The 14,648-nt window shown below is 48.6% G+C and overlaps 1 protein-coding gene across 1 annotated transcript in view; it reads right to left on the bottom strand.

The window, feature by feature from the left end:
* Positions 1 to 14,648, bottom strand: part of MAP3K15 (mitogen-activated protein kinase kinase kinase 15) — a 145,149-nt gene that overhangs the window by 1,205 nt on the left and 129,296 nt on the right. The window contains exons 19-26 of the mRNA XM_052662827.1: positions 8,502 to 8,659; positions 7,422 to 7,605; positions 5,006 to 5,165; positions 4,369 to 4,543; positions 3,504 to 3,689; positions 2,779 to 2,884; positions 1,723 to 1,936; positions 599 to 711 (exon numbers count right to left, since the gene is read on the bottom strand). Coding sequence (XP_052518787.1) covers positions 599 to 711; positions 1,723 to 1,936; positions 2,779 to 2,884; positions 3,504 to 3,689; positions 4,369 to 4,543; positions 5,006 to 5,165; positions 7,422 to 7,605; positions 8,502 to 8,659 — 1,296 coding nt within the window. The remainder of the gene's footprint in view (positions 1 to 598; positions 712 to 1,722; positions 1,937 to 2,778; positions 2,885 to 3,503; positions 3,690 to 4,368; positions 4,544 to 5,005; positions 5,166 to 7,421; positions 7,606 to 8,501; positions 8,660 to 14,648) is intronic.

The raw sequence follows: 14,648 nt of genomic DNA, 5'->3' as shown, positions 1-14,648 counted from the left end.
CCATCTTTAAAATGCTTTTCTAAGGAATCATATCCCTGAAGTACACTGGAATTCAAATGAGGAGATAGGTTTCAATACTGAGTTTCGCTTCACAGCTTATCCACCCCACATTCCAAGAGGCAGCTGGAGCCCTTGTGTAGGTGGCACCAGTTGCTTAAGGCTGGCTGACTGAGGTACACCTTAGTCAGTAAACCACCCTTTTTAGGTGTGCAGTGCTGAGAACTACTAAGCACAGGTAAGGAACCAGCACTACAATCAAGAGAAATTTCTCTATCAGCCCCAAAGTTCTTGGGGCCTTCTATTATTCTCCTCCCCCACCCATTCTGATTTCTTTTCTGTCCCTATAGTTTTGCTTTAACAGAGTATCGTGTAAATGTTCAACATTTATGGAATTGAAACATGTTGGCTTCTTTGCAATTCATCTGCTTTTGAATGTAGTGGTAGTTCCTTTTTATTGTTGATGAGTATTCTGGAATCTACTGGAGTACTTACTGGTTTGAGCTGAGAATAACCTCAGCTGGGTCAAGGCTGACTAGTAGTCTCGCCAGATTTTAACGGTCTCACACACACAAGTCCCAGCAAGTGGAAAATCACTCACCACTGGAGGTGAATTGTAACCGAAGGTGGTACAATTCTTGAGTTTTCTGTTCTAGGATGTGCCGTAGAAGATTCTGGTACTCTATCTCTTTTTGAACCAGGTGTTCCAAAAGTCTGGTTAGAACAAAACAAAACATTATGCAGAGAGCCTAACACCATTCAGCTCAACTCAAACATTTGTTAAACAGAAGTTTAAAAAAATGGCACAGTCCCAGGTCAGTCTAGGATCAGATTTCAGCCTGCACATGGGCACCTTCCTTGTGTTTCCTCCCCTTGTAAACAAAGACCAGCCCTGCTCAGTGTGGGTATCTTCTGTATCAAAATGTATCATAAACCAAAAGATAACCTGATGGTGATGAGGAGAACTCAGCCCGCTTGTCTTCCTAAGTCAGGTCAAGTTGCGAAACGTGGTGAAGCTATTCCCTCCTCACTGGAGACTACCTCAAGATAGAAGCCTTGCTGCTGTTGACAGCTGGGGGTGGTGCAGGAAAGATGCCGCTCGGAAGGTAGGAGGGACGCTACGGCCAATACTTACCCAGGAGGGCACCAAAATGCCTTGTGCTCTTGGTCTCACCAGCACTCGGGACAGACCTGCTTCCCTCAGTCAGGGCGGCAGGTGCCTCCCTGCTGAGCCTAACAGCAGCTGAGGCATCTCTGTGCCACAGGGTGGGCGTGAAGCAGCCATGTGCTTGTGAGCTGTGCCGTCAGGCTGGCTGCTATCGCATTACTAATTCTCTTGAGGGGGGAAGATACAGTGCCCATGGACCCTGGAAATAATCACCTTTGAATCCATGTATAACATTTGATGAATCAGGTGATTATTAACCTTACTGGAAAACCATTTTAAAAGAAGTGCTACATACACTGTCAACTTTCACATTTTTCAAAACAAAAAATCTGTCTACAGTTAAACTTCAGAGATCCCTATACAGGGGTGTATACAACTTTTCTTCTGAAATAGGGACACCCTATTGTAGCCAGGAACACTCTGCCTTTAAAGAAAGGCATCCTTCCAGGTCCCCAGTTGAAGCTGAGACTATTCCCTTGCCCAGCTCCTTGGGGGACGAAGATGACTTTCTGAGACCTGGGTGAAGCACTGAACAACTCTGTCCCACCCCCACCTACCTGCTGGTCTCCTGCCTCAGTTTGCTCAGCTGAAAGCTCAGGTGCTGCTGGGGTGGGGCCTCCTGAGCAACTGCTGAAGCTGGCTCGCTCCATCCACGTGCCACCTGTGCCTCGCTTGCAGGCGGGTCTGCGGGGGGATAGTCCTCTTCCATCTCATCGGTGTCCTTTTCCATGCCTTCGGTCTCTGAGCCAGGCTCAAAGTGGGCTTGGAGCTCTGAAATCATGGAAGAGAAGGAGCACGGTTCAACAAGGTCATATGCTTGGTGTAGCTTATGTCCCAGGCCAGCAAACCAGGCAGGGAGGCCAGCCCGGCCAATGCGATGCTCCACCAGGAGACTGCTGACCTTAATAAAGGGAGAGGAGACTATTACCTCTACCTGAAAAGATGATCCAAGTTAGTTAGGCAAGGGCAGTTGTAAAAAGGGACAAGCAGCCTTCCACCCAGGCCTGTGTATTTTCTGCAGTTCCCTGCTTGGAGAGGGGAGTAATGAAGTCCTGGGGTTTAACAAGCCACTCCCACAAGTGGAGCCTGGGCTGAGTGCAGGCAGAGGATGACAGGGAGGGAGCAGAGTAAAGAGAGGAAGCGGCAGTGTCAACAGAAGTGCCTCCGAGCCCCCCTTCCTAGGAGGCGTCACAGAAGGAAGATCAACTTGGGTACTAAGCTGCTCTAACATTTGAAAATTAGAGCCTATGAAAGCCAGAGATTTGTGTAGCTACCACGTGATGAGAGAGAAGACAGCCATTTAAATCATCAGCCAACTAGGAGGTGGTCCTGAGCACACAAGGGTCCAGGCCCTGAGGCTCAGTGCACTGGGTGTATCGTTAGCCTGCTGCATGCTCCTTAGTTATGCTGGGGTGGGGGACATGTAAATAGCACCAGAAGGTGTGCTTGGAATCACAAAAGGGGTCTGTGACATCATTTTCCTTAATTCCAAGGACGTATATAGCCCCCGATGGGAAAGGAAGAGTAACAACTGGTGAGCACAGAGGACCTGGCTGACCTTTTCCATACCCACCATAGCCTAATTTACCGTGACCAAAAAGAGGGGCCCTTACCTGGGATGAGGATGGTGACCGCAGCCTGCACTGCTCGTCGGATGATGTTGTCCATTGCAAACATCCAGTGGGGCCTAATTAAGTGGTTCCTCAAGATTTTATTTACCTGTAATCACAAAAATCCAGATTTCTGGTCCACTGCATTTTTTCAGAAATAGGAGTTCTTACCAATTCAAATTTGCTTCTACTCAGATAAAAGTGTTAACCATGTTGCCCTGGATTTACGTTTCTTCTGACTGAGTCCTCCTCTAAGCTGACTTCAAGTCACACTGGGGTCGAGAGGGCAGGTACAGCGATTGGAGCTACTGCACAGGCCTCTTTGTTTATTCAGCAAATGTTTGTGGAGCACCCGTGAAACCTCAGGCTCTGTGGCGGGGTCTTGAGACACAAAGCTAAGCCAGACATGGTCTTGGGCCTGGAGCAGCTCACACCTGTGTGTGCAGACACATAAGCTTAAACCACACACCTACTCAGCTGGCAGATACTGCTCATCCCCAAATCCTACACTCTGCTCTTTGTGGCCAAATGTAATCATCTCAGTCTCATGTACACACACATTCAGTGTTTAGAGAACTGCTGGTACTCGGGATTCAGGTGTAATCAGGTGAGAAGAGATGGATACTATGGGAGAAGATGGTAATCGAACTCCACGGTCTCAGCCACGAGCCACTTTGGGGGGCGTCCTACCTTCTGTCATGTTTTTTAGGGCCAAATGGGACACTTACAGCATCCTGAAATCCAAACAGTACCAGGTGAATCTGATTGATGGATGAGCTGTCAAAGTCCAGGTCTACCTTGAGCTTTGATATTGTGGATGCCATCACCCTGTGCTCCGGGCAGCGGATGAAGTCTCTCAGGATCGCAATGATTTGCTTGATGTGGCCGACTGAGAGATGCAACTCTTCTGAACTCTGATCACCAAGCCCCCAACCAAAAAAATCAAGTCACTGAGTAAATTGGGGGCGGGGGGCATCCAAGAAGTACTGTGGGCACCTAGATGAACCACACTGTCCACTAGCTTATGGAAGTGGGGAACCCCCAGCTGAGATAGCGTCTCTGGTCCTGGAACTGCCTCCATATGCTTCCTGTTAGAGGTTTAGGAGGCCCCCTCCCCTCCCTGGAGGCATGGGCTGCCGTCCTGTTTGACCCCTTGTTAACCACCCTCCACCACCAATGGGCCTTGTCAGAAGGCACAGTTCATAGAGAGCAGTGGCCTCTTACTAAAAGGACCTCATCCCACCCAAAATGAGTTAAAAGTCACATTTCCATCCACAGCCTTTCTTCCTCAGAGGCAGCAGAGGCTAACTGCAGCTGGGGGTTAACTGGGCTTTGTGCTGCCATGTGGCCTGTTTTCCACCAGGGGGCAGCACGGCCCCATCAGGGCCTGGTTTCACCGCAGTATTTGGCAAATTCAGGTTTCAGTGGAGTCTTTTTTGTATTCTCTTTTGTTGGAAAAGAGGACGTTGGGAAATACTTATGGTGATTATTGTAACTGCAAATGTTCGGGGGTGGCAGGCCCATTTGGACCTCTCCCGGGACCCTGCCTCAGGCGGAGGGGGTGGGATTGCAGCCCCCACGCCCAGCCTGTACCTGGGCCACGCACTCCTGCAGGTTGGAAGCCACCTGATTCTGCTCCTCCCAGAGGATTTTGTAGAGGATGGCACGGCGCTCACTGTCCTTTCGCAGCAGGAAAAGGCCCGGGTCCCTGTCTTCCGGGGACGAGGCTGCGCTCCGGTCCTCCAAGGCCGAACTCTCATCGGGAACACTGCGGACAAACGCACGTGACAGTCCTCCGCTTCCCAGGGGCGGGGTCTCTGTGCGGGGGGGGGGGGGGGGGGTGAGGGGGGGTGGAGGTGGGGGTGGGGGGACACCGTGGGGGAGGGGCTGAGAGATGATCCTTCACGTCCCCAGCCTCGGGAAGATGAAACTGCAGGAGGCGAGACTAGCGTTTTTCCTAATCCCCAGACCACCAGGGTTTTGGGGGAGAGGGGGATAGAAGGGGAAGAAGGAAGGGGGAAGGAGGGGTAACAGGGTGAGGATAAGGAGGGATGGGGAGGAGGAGGAAATGGGGGGAGAGGAGGAGGAGGGGAAGGGACAGTAAGCGACCACATCGCCTGCTCGCTCGCAATGTCAGTGGCTGCCCGGCCACCCTTCTGATCATGCAGACAGGAAGACTCCGGTTTACGCAGGACACACTCTGTGCCCAAGGGCTGTGGGGCGGCTGTACCTGAGCAGGTGGCTGAGCCGCTGCACGGGCAGGCGGGACTTCTCGAGGAACGTGTCAGGCTGGGCGTCGGAGTCCGGGGAGACGGAGCCATGCTCGCTGCTGCTGCTGCCCGGCAGCTCTCCGGATGGGGGCAGGGTCAGCACGGTGCCCCGGGGACCCTCTGTTGGGGGCAGCCGGGAGGGCAGAGTGAGCACGAGCAGCTCCTCGGGCCAGGCGACCCACCGGGAGGCCTAAGCCTGTGCTGCTCTAACTGGGGGCGCCAGTGATCACCCAGGGGTCCTGGGTAGACGGAGGCTCTGCTTCCGTGGAGCTGGGATAGGCCTAAGACTCTGCATTTCTTTTTTTTTTTTTAAGGAACTATTTGGTGACATTATGAAAGGATATTTCCCTTGACAAAAAGAAGTCTATTGCCAAGTTCTTTTTAAACAATGGGTTGCCTGGTGCTTCAGGAACAGTATCATGCAGATTCAACTAGCCTGGACCTCCAGGAGCAGCGTAAAGTGTGGTCCTGGGTTGAGGGTGAATTCACACCCCTTGCTGAATCTCAAGTTGCTGGAAGTGATTTTCTTTGAGGCGGGGAAGAGGGGAGGACATTGCATTTTCCCTCTCCTCCAAGTGATCCAAGTTTGCAAGAAAGTGAAGGGGCTGGGTAGGGTGAGGCTGGACTCACCCATGGAATCCTGATTGGGGTTTTCCCTTGAACCAAAACTAGATTGAGGGCAGATGAAAGTTCGGCCTACTTCATGTGATGGAGAGTCGCTGGGGGAACTCATTCCCCTGGGAGGGCACACTGCAGAGCTGCCCGAGTTACGAGGACTTCAGGTCAGGAATTCTTAACCTGGGCATAGAATCCACCCCCACTCCCCATTCTTGCAGGTATTGTATGTGATATGGGTGTTTCCTGGAAAAGAGGTTCAAAGCTTTCTGCAGATGCATAAAGGTGGTCCTTGATGTAAAAGAACCTTTGCTTTAGATTCACCTGACCAAGCCTTGGGGCTGCTGAGAGGCTGGCCCTCACCTTTCTGAGCTCAGCATCAGGGAAAGTGGCTTCTTCCCCATGTCCCAAGGCCAGGGCGTTCCTAAAATCCAATGTCATCTTCTCTTCTAGGAGGATGAGGAAGGTTATAACGACGGGGAAGTAGACGATGAGGAAGATGAAGAGGAGCTTGGTGGTATGGCAGCCTTTTTACTCTCCGAGGGTAGCAGGCTGACCCCTTCGGTCATGGTAGATTGCTGGGCCCTGAGGACCAGGCCTCAGTTTGCCAGGGACAACAAAGCATCCTAGACTTGGGCTCCCTGCTTTCCTGGCGGGTGGACGGAGTCAGAGGCAAGATCCATGTCTAACCTGAATGCCTTTTCCTTACTCTTCCAGAAGAAGAAAGGGGTCAGAAGCGAAAACGAGAACCTCTTGTTCCGGATCCCTTGATTTTCACGTTTCTTGGGCCGGCTAGAGGCAGCAAGTGCCTTGATTGTAAATAGCAACCTAAAGGCGAATCTTGGCACTGGTCTGGGGACCTTCCCCGTCTTCCATCCCCTTTCTCTCTTCCCAGACGGTGGTGGGCTTTGCTCTCCTGAGAAGACTCTGATGTCACTCTTGAGTGATGAGCCAGAGAGCTGGAAACAGCAGGCTTCAGAGTTTAGGAGTAAAATGGATTCAGTAATTCCTCACAGGGTTGTTGTGAGATTGAAATGGACAGTGCCTCGCACTGGGTAAGCACGGCTGTATTTCATCGAATCCAAAATGCCATGTACTCTAAGACATGTCATTATTTTATGGACAGTTGATCATAAAGGATACAAATCAACAGCCAGATAAGAAGTACACAGGGATAGATAAGGAAGGCTCCTGAGCAGAAGAACTTCTGTCTCCATGAAATTGGGGTGCACCACCCTCCTGGCACGTGGATGTGCTTTACCAACTCCGAAGCTCTCGGGATCTTGCTGTTCAAGGGTTTTTACAGATCTCAACCTCCAGCGTTTCCTCCCCAGCTCCCAGCGGGCAGTTCTCAAGACTCTGCATTTCTAACAGCCAATGGCTCTCCAGGTGCAAGAGGCTGAGCTGGCCTCTGACCCCATCCACAGCAAGGCTGCTCTTCTGTCAGTGCCCAGCAGGACTTACTGGCCCAGAACAACAGACACCCTTTAATCAAAGTCAGGAGCAGCACAGGGTGAGAGGCCAGGCTCCAAACATGAAGCCCTGGGCCTTGCACTTGGGGAAGACAGAACCCCAGCTGGGGCGCCTCTCTCCTTCCTCCCAAGCAGAGCCCTGAAAGCCAGGCTGAATGGAGGAGACGCTACCTCAGTGTCACCTACGGGGCCCCCTGTGACACTCGCAGGACACAGGGACAGTCATTCCCTGGGTTTGGACAACCCCACCCCTACTGTGCCCCCACTACTCTGTCCAGGGAGACCTCACCTGCCGGCTTAAAAGCAATCCGGTTCTTCTTGCCCTTGTGCACCTGCCTGAAGAAGCCCTCTTGGAGCAGGCCTGCGGCGGTGACACGTTTGTGGGGGTCAGGCTCAAAACAGGATAAAAGGCAGGCTCTGGCTTCAGCTGAGAGGGTTTCCGGAATCTCTGGGTGGATCTTAAACATCCCCACCTGCATTGAAGGCACAGTGAGGCACACGCAGGTGCACACAAGAGCCACACATCCCCAGTGTCTGCCATCCCAGAGGGCTGATGCTGGATTCCAGCAACGGCCGTGCCAACTGGCCTCTGGAATACCACTGAGTATGATGTTTGTTGTAGGTCTGTCGTATATGACCCTTATTAATATGCTGAGGTAGAAATGCAATCATCTTATATGATACATAGAAAACAGTAGTTCAGCAGGCAAAATGATGAACTTTTCAATAAATGTGCTCTCCATATGGAAACAGATACATTTAGATGAGTACCTCACACCTTTCACAGACATTTAATAATTTAATTTCTGATGAGTTAAACCCTAAGAAAACCCTAAGTAAGGGCATATATAAAGGTCAATCCTCATCCCAAGAAAGGCAGTACCAAAGAATGTTCTAAGCATTGGGCAATTGCACTCGTCTCCCATGCTAGTAAGGTCATGCTTAAAATCTTGCATGCTAGGCTTCGGCATTATGCGAACCAAGAACTTCCGGATGTCCAAGCTGGGTTAAGAAAAGGCAGATAAACCAGAGATCCAATTACCAACATTCACTGGTAGGTTGTATATTATATGTCTGTAAACTGATAGTAATTTCTCACAGTAAGGAGGGAAGAGAAGCTAAGGGTTTGGGAGTTGCTAAGTGGTGCAGTGGTTTGGACTTTGGTTCCCAATGCAGGGGTCACAGGTTTGATTCCTAGTTGAGATAGTAAGATACTGGCAGAGGCAGAGAGAGAAGGGAGAGAGAAAAGAAAAAAACCTATTTTCTTTCTTGTCCACCTTTGTGGATAGGTTTCTGCATTGGGAGGAGGTTTTTGATTTGAATTCTCTCTCTCCAACACCAGCAACCTAAGTGACCCAACATGTCTTACCTTGAACATCACTGCCTGTGGCTCACCGAGCTCATGGAACGGAGGCTTGCTGGTGGCCATCTCAATGATGGTGCAGCCCAGGGACCAGATGTCAGCTGGGGCGCCGTACCCACGAGGGCCTTGGTCGATGATCTCAGGTGCCATGTACTGCAGCGTGCCTATTGGGAAAAAATACAACGAAGATGGTGGGCACCGTGTTGTTCAAAACCAAAATGTACCATTAGTAAACAAGTGTGTGAGCTTCATTCTCCTGTTAATGACAGATGGGGTCTGATCTCACGCGTAACTGTTGCTGCATCTTTTCTTGGACTAGAGACATGCAGGGTGCCTTTAACACTAGTCACATTGAGAGAGGATTGCTCAAGCCCTTTGAGGGATAAATGAGCCTGATCCAATTCAGTCAACACATCTGAGAACGCCACAAAGACAGAGGGATCGGAATGTGAGACCCACGGGGCCAGACCTGTCTAGAGGAGGAGACAGGCATGATGATGGTGTGCTGAGCAGGGCGGCAGTGTGATGGAGGATATAGTCAGTGCTTCCCAGGTGGCGCAGTGGTAAAGAATCTGTCTGCAATGCAGGAGACACGGTTCGACCTCTGGGTCAGGAAAATCCCCTGAAGGAGGAAATGGCAACCCACTCCAGTATTCTTGCCTGGAAAATTCCATGCACAGAGGAGCCTGATGGGCTACAGACCATGGGGTTGCAAAGAGTCGGACATGACTGAGCACACACAGAGATTAACAAGTATACACAGAAGGCGCTGAGAACACAGGGAGAAGTGCCTGATTCTGCCTGGTTTGAGTCAAGGGAAGCTCTAGCTGTGTCAGTTTGGGTGTCTGAGAATAAATATCAAGTCAGAATTAGACATACAAGTGACTTCTGGGAGAAGGTGAGTGAAGGATAAAAGGTGGGGGGTGCAGTCGCTGATGGCAGAAGAGCTCTGAGACAGCTTAGCCAGGCTGCCCAGGAGGCCCTGACCCAAAGGTGCCCACTGGAAGAGCGCCACATTGGTTCTAGTACCTCCACTGTGCTTGGTCACTGGCTGGCAGTAGGTGGAGAAAGTATGACCTGGCCAGAACACAGTGGCCGAGCCAAACAGGTGCTGGCTGCGGCTGCCAGTGAAGTAGATTCCTGCCATGAGGGTTGGCCAAGTGGCCAAAGCAGGAGGACTTTCAGGCACGGGGAAGGGCTCGAGCCAAAGCCCATGCATGGGTGGAAAGCACACAGTGAACCCAGGAGCTCTGTCTGACAGAGGCCAGGGGGAGGGAGTAGGAAGCATGAAGGTGGCAGCTGCCTGGGTGCAGCCCGCATGGTGCGCTGTGTGTGCTCTGAAACCGCTGGCTTTGAACTTTCTCCTGTGGATCACGAGCCACCAGAGGCTATGACAGGGAAAGCGGTGATCAGGGAGGAGGAGGGCTTGTCGGAGAGATAGGGCAGCGAGGTCAATCAAGGGCTCTAAGAGTAAAATCTTTGCTTTTCCTTGAAACTAATCCTGAGGAGAGGAGAGGGGAATGTGGAAGCAGCAGCAGCTGCTGTGTACTGGCAAAGACATTTATAATAAACAGCCAACTTCGAGGTGATATTGGCCAAAGGGTGAATCGAGAACATCAACGTACCAAGAAATTCCAGTGCCTGCCTCAGGATCACAACCATATGACCCAGCAATCCCACTCCTGGCATATACCCTGAGAAAACCATAATGCAAAACGATACATGTACACCCCAATGCTCACTGCACCACTATTTACAGTAGCCAGGACATGGAAGCAACCCAGATGCCCATCAACAGAGGAATGGATAAGAAGATGTGCTACATCTATACAGTGGAATATTACTCAGCCAATAAAAAGAATGAAATAATATAATTTGCGGCAACATGGATGCACCTACAGATGACCATACTAAGTAGAGTAAGCCAGACAGAGAACAACAAATATCATATATTAACACATGTATGTGGCTTCCCTAGTGGCTCACATGGTAAAGAATCTGCTTGCAACGCAGGAGACCTGGGTTCGATTCCTGGATTGGGAAGATCCCCTGGAGAAAGGAATGGCAGGCCACTCCAGTATTCCTGCCTGGAGAATTCCATGGAGCGAGGAGCCTGGTGGGCTCCAGTTCATGGGGTCACAGAGTCGAACATGATTAAGTGATTAACACTAACTATGGTGGAATCTAGAAAAAAATGGTTCGGATGAACCTATTTGCAGGGCAGGAATGGAGATGCAGATGCAGAGGAAGCACATATGGACACAGGGTGGGAAAGGGAGGGTGGGATGAGTTACGAGATTAGAACTGCCATATATAAGCTACCATGTGTAAAACAGACAGCTAGGGGGAAGCTGGTATACAGGGGGTTCAGCCTGGTGCTCTGCGATGACCTAGAGGGGTGGGATGGAGGTGGGAGGGAGGTCCGAGAGGGAGGGGATATATGTATACAGAGCTGATTCACGTTGCACAGCAGAAACTAAGACAACGTTGTAAAACAATTATCCTCCAATTAAAAAATAGTCACACAACCAAAATAGGTTTCCTGAGTCTTGATCAATGAAATCAAAGGGCTCGTTGGTTAAAGTAAGTTTGGAGATGCCACCTACTACATCTTCCTCTTGAACATCCAACGTCTTATCAGCATTTTTCTTTCCTGTAAGCATTTTAAGGGCTCTAGGACAGCTCTGACCAATAGCATGTTCTTCAATAATGGAAATGGTCTATTCTGTGCAGTTCAAGATGGTCGCCACTAGCCACATATGACTGTTGAGCTCTTGAAATGTGGCTGCTGAGACTGAAGAAATAAATGTAAATTAAAAGAATTTTTTTTAGATTGTATTTGATTCTTCCTAATTTAAAGTTAAACATAAATTGGGCTGTATCAGTGAGTGCAAGAGATTAGCAGGGCAAAAATGATGGCTTTGGTCTCCTGAGCTGAAAGTCTGGTGGGGAAGTGTTCAGTTGGCAGCAGGGTTGGGCAAGATGGAGGCTTGTAGCAGTGGCTGCAGTGTTAGGAAACCTCAGAGCCCCAGGAAGGGAGCCTCCAGTGACACAACATCCCCTACAAGCTCCTACTACAGTGAACAACACAGAGCGAGGCCTCCACAGGCGATGTGCCTTCTAACTGACCAGTAATTCATTAACTTAGGAGAACCATGCCGCTGTGCTGTTTATCAAGCTGTTATCTCTCAGCTCTGCGACACTGGGTCTGGGACTGTGCAAACCACATTTCTGCTCCACCTGCTGCTCCCTGGCCACTTGGGCGCCTGTGCGCAAGTGACAGGAAGGAGAGGTTAGCAAGTTTCCCTTTGGACCCTCAGCTGGTTGCAGTAGCAGTGGTTGGCTCACTACCAGCTTTTTTTTTTGTCCCTCCATACTTTCAGAACCAGCCTCATCTCGTCCCTTCAGAATTATGTGCTACAGCCCAGTTAGCACCCCCGATGGAAAGCTTTGAATTCTCCTCTCCTCTCTGTTCCCTCAAGCCCCAGGGATGGAGGCTGCTTTCTGATTATCAGTAAACAGTTCTTTCAACTAAATTCTCTCTGTAAACTTCATGTACACATCTGTGCTGTCATGTCCAACTCTTTGTGACCCCATGGACTGCATCCTGCCAGGCTCCTCTGTCCATGGGATTCTCCAGGCAAGAATACTGGAGTCGGTTGGCATTTCCTACTCCAGGGGATCTTCCCAACACAAGGATCGAACTTGCATCTCTTGTATGGGCAGGCACATTCTTTACCACCAGCACCACTTGGGAAGCCCCAAAATAACTGTGGTGATTTCAATTTTCCTGCCTGGGTCCTGACTAACACAATCGCTAAAAGTTAATTCTTAAAAGAGCAAGAGAATAAACTTATGAAGCAGTAGAAAATAGTAATAAACCAAATTGCAATGGCTTATTAACCTCAACTAAACAACTGTCCTTAGTATAATGGCTTCACAATTGGAGGATTAGTCTGCTTCATGCTAAATTTGGAGATTTTCATTATATGGAACCATAGTGAACATCACTGTTTCTAAAGGCAGGGACTTCACAATGACATCCATATCAGTTATTTATTGCTATATACTAAACTACCCCAAAGAAAAACAGAGCTGGAGAAATCAGACTCCCTGCCTTCAAGTATAGTACAAAGCTACAGCAATAGAGATAGTATGGTACTGGCACAAAAACAGAAATATAGACCAATGGAACAAGATAGAAAGCCCAGAGATAAACCCATGCACCTATGGTCACCTTATCTTTGACAAAGGAGGCAAGAATATACAATGGAGAATAGACAGCCTCTTCAATAAGTGGTGCTGGGAAAACTGGACAGCTATGTGTAAAAGAATGAAATTAGAATACTCCCTAACACCATGTACACACACCAAAAAAACTCAAAATGGATTACAGACATAAATGTAAGGCTGGACACTATAAAACTCTTAGAGGAAAATAGCCAGAAGACTCTTTAACATAAATTGTAGCAAAATCATTCTTGATTCACCTCCTAGAGTACTGAAAATAAAAACAAACAAATTGCACTCAAAAACTTTTGCACAGCAAAGGATACCATAAACAAAAAGACAACCCTCAGAATGGGAGAAAATATTTGCAAACAAAGCAACTGGCAAAGGATTAATCTCCAAAATATGCAAACAGCTCATACAGCTCAATTTTAAAAAAATCCTATAAAAAATGGACAGAAGATTCCAACAGACATTTCACCAAAGAAGTCATGTGGATGGTCAAAAGGCACATGAAAAGGCTCAACTTCACTAACTATCAGAGAAATGCAAATCAAAACTACAATGAGGTATCACCTCATGCCAGGCAGAACGACCATAATCAAAAAAATCTACAAACAATAAATGCTGGAGAGGATGTGGAGAAAAGGGAACCCTCCCACACTTTTTTGGGAATGTAAATCGGTGCAGTCACTATGGAGAACAGTATGGAGGTTCCTTAAAAACTAAACAGAACTACCATATGATCCAGCAATCCCACTCCAGGGCATACACCCAAAGACAACCATAATTCAGAAAGATATATGCACCCCAATGTTCATCGCAGAGCTATTTACAATAGCCAGGACATGGAAGCAACCTAAATGTCCATCAACAGAGAAATGGATAAAGCAGATGTGTTACATACACACAGTAGAATATTACTCAGCCATATAAAGAATGAAATAATGCCATTTGCAGCAACATGGGTGGACCCAGAGATTGTCATACTAAGTGAAGTGAAGTAAGTCAGAGAAAGACAAGTATCATATGATATCACTTACATGTGGAATTAAAAAAAGAGGTGCAAATGAACTTATTTACAAAACAAAAGTAGAAAACAAACTTATGATTACCAGGGGGAAGGCGGGGAGGGATAAATTTGGAGATTGGGATTGACATATATACATTACTATATACAAAATCAGGGGCTTTTCCAATGAGTCAACTCTTCGCATGAGGTGGCCAAAGTATTGGAGTTTCAGCTTTAGCATCAGTCCTTCCAAAGAACACCCAGGACTGATCTTCTTTAGGATGGACTGGTTGGATCTCCTTGCAGTCCAAGGGACTCTCAAGAGTCTTCTCCAACACCACAGTTCAAACGCATCAATTCTTCGGCGTTCAGCCTTCTTCACAGTCCAACTCTCACATCCATACATGACCACTGCAAAACCCATAGCCTTGACTAGACGGACCTTTGCTGGCAAAGTAATGTCTCTGCTTTTGAATATGGTATCTAGGTTGATCATAACTTTCCTTCCAAGGAGTAAGCGTCTTTTAATTTTATGGCTGCAATCACCATCTGCAGTGATTTTGGAGCCCAAGAAAATAAAGTCAGCCACTGTTTCCACTGTTTCCCCATCTATTTGCCATGAAGTGATGGGACCAGATGCCATGATCTTTGTTTTCTGAATGTTGAGCTTTAAGCCAACTTTTTCACTCTCCTCTTTCACTTTCATCAAGAGGCTTTTTAGTTCCTCTTCACTTACTGCCATAAGGGTGGTGTCATCTGCATATCTGAGGTTATTGATATTTCTCCCAGCAATCTTGATTCCAGCTTGTGCTTATTCCAGCCCAGCAGACCCTGATGCTGGGAGGGATTGGGAGCAGGAGGAAAAGGGGACGACAGAGGATGAGATGGCTGGATGGCATCACTGACTCGAT

Source organism: Budorcas taxicolor, chromosome X (assembly GCF_023091745.1).
Source record: "Budorcas taxicolor isolate Tak-1 chromosome X, Takin1.1, whole genome shotgun sequence".
Taxonomy (NCBI): domain Eukaryota; kingdom Metazoa; phylum Chordata; class Mammalia; order Artiodactyla; family Bovidae; genus Budorcas; species Budorcas taxicolor.
Note: the sequence above shows the minus strand (reverse complement) of the source record. Positions and strands in the feature narration are given on the sequence as shown.